Genomic DNA, 11,869 nt, shown 5'->3' with positions numbered 1-11,869 from the left:
TCTAGACACATGCCTTCCTATCCGATGGACCCCCGTGGGGAGTACGACTTGGGATCCGCCGCTGACGAGCTCTCACTTTACAGTTGGACACTCCCGCCGCCGCGAGCCTAATGGTACGAGACAGTGTTTGCCGGTTCTTGACCAGTGGGAGAAAATGTCCCATTTCCCCCGCCGCCGCCCACGCCAGTGGAAAGAGTCGCGACAGCCACTTTGAAGAATGACCTGCGCGACTCACACATTCGTTCATCCGAGGCTGTTTTCATCAAACAACTGGGGCATCATAAACGATACCTTCTCATTAAAATTAGACCTTAAGAGAGGAGCTTAAGAGTGAACGCTAAACCCAAAACATGTAAAAAAAACAAACATGAAAACAGTCTGTTTTTTTAGATAAATGAAGTAAAAGGGGACGTGAAAGTGGAAGAAAACTCAGCTCATGTCTTATGTGGAGAAGGCATTTTGCTATACTACGCTGTGGCCGGCGTGTCGTCATCTCTTTAGCTTTTTCCCCTTTGTCTTTTCAGTGATGTTATTATTTGTTTAAACTGGCGATGCACTGCTTGAAACATGCCTTTTTTTTTTTTTTTTTAATCTGCAGCTCTCCTGAAATCCATCCACCGGCAGAAATCTGAGGGCAGCAATCACTGCTGCTGCGAAAAGCCGGACGATACTTCCCTCTTCCGTGAGTTATATGATCCGTGAGACTGAGTCAAGACGGGGGGAAAAACAACTTTCCAGACCACGGTCTCCGTGTTACAGCCACCTAGCCGAATTTGGGTCAGCGTTTCTGGTCGAGTTCATAATGAAGCCGTTGGCCGGCATCCCCTTGGTCGTATCCGGATCAAGCGGTATTGTTTGGATAAGGATGCCGAGATTACCCTCCTTCCACAAAATGTGTCTCCGCCCCGCGTAACCATGCCGCCCTTGCTCCAATCGGGGTTCAGGCGCGCACTGCCGCACCTTCCAAAGCGAGCGGAGCCTCCAAAGCAAGCGGCTCTTTAAAAAAATTCAAATAAACTCCCCCCGGTCCCCCCGCCACCACTGCGGTTCAAGCCAGTGTCAGGCACTGGCGCCGCCCAGCCGTAACTTTCCACACCATAAAAGCTCGGAAGTGGAAAGGCTGCGGCGTTTTTGGGGATTTTTGTGTTGTGATACGAGTATCATCTGGAAAACCTGCAGCGGGGCGACTCCCTTTTTAAATGAGCAGCAGGAGCGAGGGACTCGGCCAAGGCGACCGGCTCCGTTTGGCGATGCCTCCCGTCTGGACGCCTCCGTGGCCGTTGTTATTTCTTGAGAGGAGGGGGTTTAGGGAGCCCGAGCCGGGTATAATTACGGTGTTAAGTTCATCAGTGCACACACTTGTTATTGTTGACTCATCTGAGGAAGCTAAAAAAGAAAGGGCAGAGCAAAGGGTAAAATACGACAGGGAAACAATTCCAATGACATCATACCTTCCACAAAATCCCTTGAATCTGATCCAGTAACAAACAAGATGAATGCACTGGCTACGCACGGTCAGAGAAACGTTGAAGATCAAAGCGAGTTACAACTCAAATAATAATAATAGCCATTCTTGGAATATTATCGTATTCATTCATATATAAATTGACGTCGGTTGATCTACGTCAGGGGTTCCCAACTTCCCCCCCCCCATTAAATCGGTAATGGTCAATGGAAGCCACTGATTGTGAATGGCGTCTGAGAACGGATGACATGTTTTTTAGAGGGTATAATGCATGTCATGTGGTGTAGCTCAGTTTAAGAGCTGCTATCTCTATGTTTTCACCATTCCGGACAAGGAAAAAATGATAGGGAGTAATTGTGTGTTGTCTGTGGCTAGGTCACATAAAACGAGGCGTATAGAGTCTAGAATCAATAATAATTGGTATTTAATAAAAAAATATATGTATTTATCAGAATTTAGGGGTCAAGCGGGATACAGAGGCTTGATTTCATGCATGGCAGTGTGTGCCGCAGCCGTTAGTGGGCTCATGGGTACAGAACCCCCCCCCGTAGCATTTCCTTGTACAGCAAAGATTACATCAAATGTTGAGCCCAGCTCACTGCCTGTGGGGGAATGTGGCCTGACTAGACCTGCTCGGCTATGCACAGTAGCCGTTATTCCATTTGTGATAAGATCACAATCTTATGTTCCGTACAGAAAGAGTAAATACACACTTACCAAGCTGTATATACTCTGTTGAAGGGGATAATCGCGGGTGGCACCAAACGCCGCTGATAACACTTTTACCGTGTGCGCCGGTAATTCGTCTGTGAGTGCCACCTCTTAAAGGGCCCCATGCCTTTCCATTCGTTTGGAATCATTACGTCAAGTGTACTTACCTGTAACATTTTAATCGGTTTTTTTTTCAGTGTACAAACAAGGTGATAAATAGTTCCCACCACACGCCCTGACTGGTCAACTCTCTGACTGCCAGCGACAGGGGAGCTCCTCCGACCCCGCCCCTCGCCTCCCACCGGGGCCGAGCTGCCGCTCCGGCTCGGGGCCGGCTTGTGCGAGTGACGCGTCGGAAACAATGGGCCGCAAACCCGGGATCGGCCTCGTAACGGTTGGGGCTGGATGGGATTCACTCCCTCCACAGGATTATTATTATTATTACTTGTTTTCTTCCCAGAGCGGCACTCGCCCGTTGAGACAAAGCGCCTCTTGCCCTCCGTCCGTGGTGTTTTGCCGGGGTCCATCGATTGATTCAAGTTATCACAGGTCACTCAATTTCTTCTTATCTTTATTCGTCTTCCTTTTTGGCATGAACCTTTTTTCGGGCGGCCAAGCTGTCCTCAGCGTGTGAAATCTCAAACTGCCGTGTGTGTGTAAGGAATCTGTAGGCATAAGTCATCACCGTGAATGGTTGCCATAATAAATTTGTATTAACCAAACTTGTCAACAGATGGATTTACACGCATGCCTCGCGTAATGTAAATCACATGTTAAGCCTCGTAAAATCACAAGTGAAGACAGATTCCACATCCTTTCCAGATCATCTGCATCCTGCTTCAGACAATCATCATCCGCGCAAAAAAAACAAAACTTTTTGGGACTTGTAAAACAAGCCACGTGCACCACAAAAGTCACAGTACGGCACGGGAACTTTCCGACTCAACCGCTTTGAAAATTGTAAAAATTGCATCCGACACCGGGGATAGAGGGAAATTACCAGCAAAGACAGGCAGACAGAAAAATCCCCAAAACCCTCGATGAGGACAGAAGCGCCTCAGCGAAGACTGGTTTGAGTTTTGCTGAAGATAATAGAATAACAACTCTGCATTTTAGACCGCAGCGGCTTTCTGCTTATTCATATTGCCATGACAAAGAGCAAGCAGGGCCAAGCCGGAGCCAAGAATCTGCTGTTCTGCAGAGAAGCTAATCCTTTCACCGCATTCCAAAGCAGCTCTTTTAGTGGGAGAACTGGCCCAGTTTTGCCCTGCTGACAAACATCTGCAAAGAGCTTCGGGCAGAAACACAGGATGGGGGCCCGGTACGTATGTTATGATGCTGAGATAGTTTTTACGGCTTAAGACGGGGTCCTGTCTCACAAGAGCGAAACAAAAAGCCTTCCAATGTGGCGTGTGCGTGACCTATATGTATACGTTAGAGAAATCGTTATTAAAAAAAAGGAAATACAGGAAAAAAAAATGTAGGTAATGATTAATAAATATCATAATTATATATGATAACATGTATATATATGTTTATAAATAAATAAGAATTTCTATATATATAAATAAATATATATTAATAATGTATATATAGTTAATATACAGATATACAGTATATATAAAGATTGTATATATATATACAGCAAATATACAAATATACAGTATGTATACAGTATATACATACAGAATGTATATATATATATAGTAAATATAAAGATATACAGTATATACGATTATATATATATATATATATATATTATATATATATATAAACACAGTAAATATACAGATATACAATATATATACAGAATGTATAAACACTGTAAATATACATTTATAATATACACATACATATATAATAATACAAATGACTACATAATACATAGAGATAATGTGTGTTGAATACATCCACAATGAATTGCAGTTATGTCATTAACTAAATATTTATATTCATGTGAAGGGGCTGACATTACATTTCAAGACCTTTTCAGGAAAACACTGTTTCATTGTGAACAATGAACATGGCATTTTGTATCATATATTATATTATATATTATACTATATTATATTAGATTGTATATTACATTATATATTATATTATAATATGTATTATTTTATATACATATATATAATATATTATATATTACATTATATATATATATTATATTCATGTGGAGCAGCATCATCCATGGAGCAGCTGCGTCAGCTATTATGGGACCAGATAATTCCAAAAAATAATTCCTGCCAACTTTTTATTTTTTTTTGTCCTTTGTCATTTGATTTTTTTTAATGAACGATGTGAGACGTAAAACAGTGAAGTAAGAAGGATTGTGACTTACTTTGTACGACTTTCCAACGCCTGCCACACCGGCCCGCACACGCTCAACGCTGCTTCTTCAGCCGCCTCCTCTTGCTGTTTATTTTGGCGGCTACTGGTGCATTAGCGCCACCTACTGACCTGGGAACACACACACGCACACACACACACACACACACACACACACACTAATAATAATAATAATAATAATAATAATAATAATAATACGTTTTATATGTGTTTATTTTAATTATTCACTTTAATTCCACTGGATGTATTCCAGCATGTTTTGCTCGTGTGGGTTCATTTTTATATTTTTATATTTTTTTTCCAATTTTTTCAACATTGAATTATTGTCGTATGATAAACAATACTTGTTTTTGATATATATATATATATATTTTTTTTTTTTAATAAAGAAAGAGGGAAATTATCAGATAGCAGGAAAATCATCATATAGTTAAGTGAGTTAACCTGAATCCTGTATCATTTATTCTTTATTTTATATATATATATAAATAAATGAATTTCCCTCCAGGGATTATTAAAGTGCTATCTTATCTTATTGTTGTATACTATTGTACTTATGATTATTATTCTATTTTTGTAAATAAAAGCTACGATTAAAAAAAATGTAATCCTGCATTTTAGATCTCTAACATGTGCTCAAGCTTCACTGAAAGTAGAAGGAAAAGACAAAAAAAACAAAACATTCTAGTTTTTCATGGTCTGCTGCAAAAACTAGAATTCCACAGACAATTAAGACGTCAAGTGAGACCAGACAGTATGTACATCAGTTTATTGCAAGAAGACCCCTGGGAAACAAGACCGACTCTCTCTCTCTCTGTTCTGCTCAGAGGCCCTCCCAAAAATGAGGATTTACAAACAATTCAAAAGACGTAAGCATGAAAGACATTGGTCTGTTGAAAACCACCTGCGTGGGCCTACATTCTAAACACTCTTTATATCTCAGATGGGACTGCTCTGTGTCTGTGGAGCTGACCCCTCCGAAATGTACAGCGGAATCAAAACAGCGCCTGTTGATCTTTGAAATATATTAAAATTACACACAAAATAATTTGAATCATGAAAGAGGCATGCAGACAACCCGGGATATTTTCCAACTATATATTACCCGAAAATACCCCCAAAACTACTTTATTCTGAATGTGTAAATTAACACTTGACTCGACTAGATTTCTCCTGAAACGCAGCTCTACAGCGTCCACGTCTGCTCAAAATGCTTTTCACTGAAAGCAGGCGCCGAAAAAAACATAGCACGAACATTATCAGTAACAATCCTTTCAGATTAAAAAAAAATAAAATTATAAAAAAATAATAATAATCCCGAAAGTCCAAAACAACCTTCATTTCCCCCACATCGGTTCTGAACACATGCAGAAACGGAGTGGCAATACTGTTGATAGAAGGTGAGTTTTGGCTCAAATGCAAGCAGGAAACTGGCCACAAAAGTTTTAAATATGAGGGAGCTGAAGCACCACGCCCCAGATAAAAGATATGTTGAGTAAAAGGGAAAAGCTACGTCTTATCCTAAGTTTCTTTCAGTCCTCGAGGTGAAATCCCGACCTACGCCGCCCGGAAACGCGGTGTGTCCGGACGGGGCCCTTTTCTATGCCGTGACACCGAGAACCGGAAGTGACGGAATGGAAAAAAGGTGCGATCCGAGCAGAGAACGTCCGACCGTGCTGACGCGCCGTGCTTCGTCTTGAAAAACACTTCTTTTTGATTTGTTTTGACCTTTTTTTTTTTTTTTTTTTTTTTACGCTATAAAAAAGGTTGCTCTATCTGTTGCAACTATACAAAAAAAAACAAAAAAAAACAAAAATAAACAAACTTATAAATTATCAAGTTTCTATCCTTAAATATAAACAACATCAAGTCAGTTTCCAGTACGCGAGAATATATATTAGATACAATACAATGCACAGCTCCATGATGAGAGAACAGAAAGCATCCCAGTTAATACACCGCATCTTAAAAACGATCCAAAGGCCTGGAACTGGAGGTCGACATTATCCTTGAATAAATTAATTCATAAATAAATCATGATGATGTCTTCCCAGTCGCAGTGGAGTCCTTGGTTCCCCTAGAGATTGTGACGATCGACAGACGCGCACACACGCACGCATGCACACGCACGCCTGCACGCACGCACGCACACACACACACACACACACACACACACACACACACACACACACACACACACACACACACACACACACACAGACACACAGACACACACACACACACACACACACACGTGGATGCACTGTGCATCAACACACACTTAAAACCGGTCTTTACAGCATACAACTCTTAAACGTTTTTCATCTAAAAAATACCTTTGTCTTACAGAAGTAGCAATGTTGTCGTCAACTTGGAGGCTAAAATCGACTTTTTTTTCCGAGGAGTCCTCCAGTTGAGATGGTTCCTTAAATTAAATTCAGTAGTTGCACAATCAAAACTACCTGTAGGTGCATTACAACGGTAATATAACAATATGATATAATATATAATATAACATGATATAATAGATTTTTTTCTAATCAATAAAGTGACAGTGCTGGATTTCGATTCCAGGGAGATCCCTTTGCTATTTTGGGGGGTGAACTGTAGGAAAATATACCGTACGTTAAAGTAGCTATGTCTGTAGAAGGAATGGAAAGGGAAAAAAATTAAAAATAAAATAAAATAAATGAACAAAGACTTAACTAGACTCAATATCAATATAGTGTTAGATATCTGGGTTCTCTCTAGAGAGGACTACAGCATGCTCTGTCAACCTCCAAGGGCTGATTTTTGGACAAGATAGAGGGGCATGTAGAGGGAAACGTAGGGGGGCATATAGAGGGACATGTAGAGGGGCATGTAGAGGGAGATGTAGGGGGGCATGTAGAGGGACATGTAGAGGGACATGTAGAGGGACATGTAGGGGGGCATGAAGGGGGGGCGTCCATGGCGGGCCGAGTGGAACCCGTGCGACCGCTCTGTAAAGGTGAACTGTACAACATGGTGACTCGCCATCGCATGTAGAGGGATATGTAGAGGGGCATGTAGGGGGGCATGTAGAGGGACATGTAGGGGGACATGTAGAGGGACATGTAGGGGGGCATGGAGAGGGGCACTTAGAGGGACAATTAGAGGGACGTGTAGGGGGGCATGGAGAGGGACATGTAGAGGGACAATTAGAGGGACATGTAGAGGGGCATGTAGGGGGGCATGCAGAGGGACATATTGGGGGGGCATGTAGGGGGGCATGAAGGGGGGCATGTAGAGGGACATGTAGAGGGGCATGTAGAGGGGCATGTAGAGGTACATGTAGAGGGGCATGTAGAGGGAGATGTAGGGGGGCATGTAGAGGGACATGTAGAGGGACATGTAGAGGGACATGTAGGGAGGCATGAAGGGGGGGCGTCCATGGCGGGCCGAGTGGAACCCGTGCGACCGCTCTGTAAAGGTGAACTGTACAACATGGTGACTCGCCATCGCATGTAGAGGGACATGTAGAGGGACATGTAGGGGGGCATGTAGGGGGGCATGTAGAGGGACATGTAGGGGGACATGTAGAGGGACATGTAGGGGGGCATGAAGGGGGGGCGTCCATGGCGGGCCGAGTGGAACCCGTGCGACCGCTCTGTAAAGGTGAACTGTACAATATGGTGACTCGCCATCGTATCGTCCAGCGCTTCGATACCGATACCGGCCTCCGGGGTGTCCGAGGAGGAATGCATGAAGCCTGATAAACGACACGATATCTTAAAAATATACACAGAGAAATCCAGTCTTAACTCGAAAAATACACCAATCCTATACGCTTAATGTCCAAACTCGTACAAAGGGTGAGAAACGTTCCCCCTGTCGGATGAAAATCGCTGTGAGCGAAAGGATCCTCTTCCTCTCTCTCTCTCTCTCTCTCTCCCTCCCTCTCCCTCTCTCTCTCTCGTCTCTCGGGTGCAGTAGCAGCTTCTTCGCCGTCCGTGTATATACGCTTTTGGCTCGTCCCCCGCAGGTCGCCATGCCGTCAGGTCTCTCTTCCTCCCCCCGTTACTCGGGCCGCCCACTCGAGGCATGGGGGGGCCCCTTGGTCGTCACCCCGAAATTAAACCTTGGGCTGCCCCCCTCTCTCTCTATCCATTCCCCTCTCTCTCTCTCTGTCTCTCTCTAGCTACTCCCCTCTGTCCTGAAGGTATTGGCACCAGAGTTAAATAATCGCGAGAGCCATTTTTAGATTTTGTTTGCGGGATGTGGGGACGAAAACGAGGGACCGGCAGCCAAAGGGTGGTACAGGAGAGGAGGAGGAAGAGGAGGAGGACGAGGAGGACGAGGAGGTCGGGTCAGTGGATGTCGCGGCACATGGGCAGGTTGACGAAGATGAAGACGTTGAACTCAATGAGGATGGAGAAGCAGAGGAAGACGGCGTACATCAGCAGGCAGACTAGGCCCAGGCGCCGGTCCAGGGTCCAGCGGTTCAGGTGCACGCCCAGGACCTGGGTGGTGGAGAAAGGGAGGAAAGCTCGTTCGCTCGCACAGTGGTTCCCGTTTTTTTTTTTCGGTCCGACCCCCCCCTTTCGGAATAGAACATGTTTCACACACCGCTTCCCCAACATGGCAGTACGTTTTGTTTTTTTTCCCCTTGTTATGACAGCGTTACAGCATGACATCCCTGTGTGCAAACAGTACATGGACATTGTTTCAAAGTATATGTACATTTGATTTACAGTAATTATACTGTTTATGCATACTTGCATATCTGCTCTCTCTCTCCCCCCCTCTCTCTCCATCTCTATCTATAATGGCAAATCTAAAACAGTGACGAAAGTTGTAGTGAACATGATTTAAAAACAATAACATTATAAACAACATGTTTTCATTCAGCTTCATGTGATACTTTTTTGAACATCAAAAAGTCAAAACTCTGCACACTTGAACCTTTTATCAACAAAATCTATGCAATTCTACACAACAAAATGGAATTCATGTTTATTTCAGTCTTCATATTACTTCTTTGAGCTCATTTGGTGGATGTAGAAATAACAGCCAAAAAGCACACGGCGCCCTCCCTGCAGTACCTCCCCGCGCCCTGCGGGGGGCAAGCCACCGTCTCCCACCCAACCCCTTTTTTTTTACCCCCAAATAATTTCTTACATTTCTATCCTCATGTATTTTTTGTAAAAAAACAAGGATGTGAAAGCGATGTCGGCGGATCGAATTGACACCCGGCGTGCTGTGGCCTGAGGGACGCAGCGATAATACTCACTGTGAAGAACACCGATGCCAGTAGGAGACCGACTGAGAATATGAGGCCTCGGCTGTTCAGGTGGATCTGAGGAAACAGAGAGATCTTAGAGATGTACAGTAGTGTGGATCAAGGGCTAGAAAAACCTTTTTTTTCCGTCCTCAGAGACCCCTTAAATCAAACCTGAGACCCCCCCCCCCCCTTCCCCCCGCCCCTATGTAAAATATCATTCAAAGAAAATGTTTTCATGTATTTATCAGCAGTTGGGTTTTTTTTTATCCAAATTGGTTCTATTGACAATGTTAACAAGAGCAAGGTTATCGGCCGTAAAAATTGTATGACCTTGCTCTTGTGTATTTAATGTATTTAATACATTGAACATATAGTCATGGACGCTGTCACAATTGATATTTGACCTAAAATTTTACCTTTATAATTATGTTGTGACTAATTTTCAAAAATGTTAGACGCATCAGGATTAATTTATACTAATCTTTGTGTTCATGTTATATGTATGTTCATGTTAAAATAATGTCCAGCGTGGATGCGCGTGGAGGCCTGGAGCGACGCGTCTAAAAGAGACATAAAATGCAGGCGATGGGGAATGCAGTGTGTGTGTGTGTGTGTGTGTGTGTGTGTGTGTGTGTGTGTGTGTGTGTGTGTGTGTGTGTGTGTGTGTGTGTGTGTGTGTGTGGGTGTAGAGTAGGTGGGGATGAGAGGCACTAGTTGTAGAATAATTTGAGAGGTCATACTGGTCAAAAAAAATCCCTTTATAAATGCATTCCACATTTATAATGCTGTAAAAGCACATTATGATTATAATTATTAGTAGTAGCACTATGGCACTACTACTATTGACAAATATATACATAAATAGTACTTTATTTATCCCCTGAAGGGGAAATTAAATTTAATATGATAATACTATTTTAGTACAATTACTATTCCGTGTTGTCTGCTGCTACTTTTTAAGTGTCCACAACCCTAAAACCCAAAAGAAAATCGGAAGGTGCACCATTCCAAAATGAATTAGAGAGGTGGGCTCAGTGGACATTTTTAAACAAGAGCTGAAAAGACATTTATTTAACCAGGCATATACTGTAATTAGCAGTACTTTTGATTCTTATTTTCATTATCTAACATTTTATTTATTATTTATTAATTTGTTTCACTTCATTCTCTTACCTCATTTTGCGCTTTTAAGTGTTTTAAATAATCGATTAATTGCATTTGAAGCACTTCAATGTTTCCTTTTTTTCCACTTTGTATCTAATGGTTTTAATTTGTTGTTTGTAATTTGTTTTCCTTTTATCCCTTTTGTAATGTGAAGCACTTTGAGCAGCATTTCATGTATGAACAAATTGATAACTTTTTAGAATTTAAGGTTAACGTTGCTGCTCAATCCAGATGGACTGAAATATTGCTCCATCGTCAGTCTGCACCGTATTGATCACTAACCAGCGAAAGAATGCCTCCTAAAAAATATATATATATCTGTAGAAAAGATTTATGCATTTTTAAAGAGATAATCCCAAATCCCAAATCCCAAAATGGCGTGCGTGTGTGTGTGTGTGTGTGTGTGTGTGTGTGTGTGTGTGTTTGTTTTGTCAAAATCTGCTTGTTACGACGCACAGTTGATTGCAGGCTATTTTAAGGTTATTTCACGTTATTTTATTTTTTATTGATCATCTCAATGTTGTATTCTCACGCTGGAGCCGTAGTCGATGAAGAGCGTCTGCAGGGTCCAGGGCAGGCCCAGGCCCACCAGGATGTCAAACACGTTACTGCCGATGGAGTTGGAGATGGCCATGTCCCCGAGACCTGCGAAGAGCAGCGCGTCACGTGACCACACACATTTCTCCCTAATTTCTCCCAATCTGTGTGAAATCCCACAAAACTCACCAACTCAACTGTGTGTGCCCCACGAAAACATGTGTGTGCGTGCAGCTCGCTGTACCATGATTAGTGTTTGTGATAAAGAGTTGCATGTGTGTAGTAGATTAGATACTACTCGTCACAGCAGCACACATCAGAGCCATGAGGTGATCCTAATAAAGTCATAGAAATAGAAAAGGTTTTACCCTATATAAATAAAATAAAATTAAAAAAGTGCA

General features: G+C 42.5%; 1 protein-coding gene across 1 annotated transcript in view; it reads right to left on the bottom strand.

Annotated features, from left to right (window-relative positions):
• Nucleotides 1-8,853: 8,853 nt before the first annotated feature.
• Nucleotides 8,854-11,869, bottom strand: part of LOC307229033 (sodium/potassium/calcium exchanger 3-like) — a gene marked incomplete at both ends in the record, with an annotated part of 56,019 nt that continues 53,003 nt past the window's right edge. Inside the window, 3 exons of the mRNA XM_079998906.1 lie at nucleotides 8,854-9,006; nucleotides 9,777-9,842; nucleotides 11,464-11,576. Coding sequence (XP_079855032.1) covers nucleotides 8,854-9,006; nucleotides 9,777-9,842; nucleotides 11,464-11,576 — 332 coding nt within the window. The remainder of the gene's footprint in view (nucleotides 9,007-9,776; nucleotides 9,843-11,463; nucleotides 11,577-11,869) is intronic.

The sequence above is a fragment of the Zeus faber genome (genome assembly GCF_960531495.2).
Source record: "Zeus faber genome assembly, chromosome: 4".
NCBI lineage: Eukaryota > Metazoa > Chordata > Actinopteri > Zeiformes > Zeidae > Zeus > Zeus faber.
Note: the sequence above shows the minus strand (reverse complement) of the source record. Positions and strands in the feature narration are given on the sequence as shown.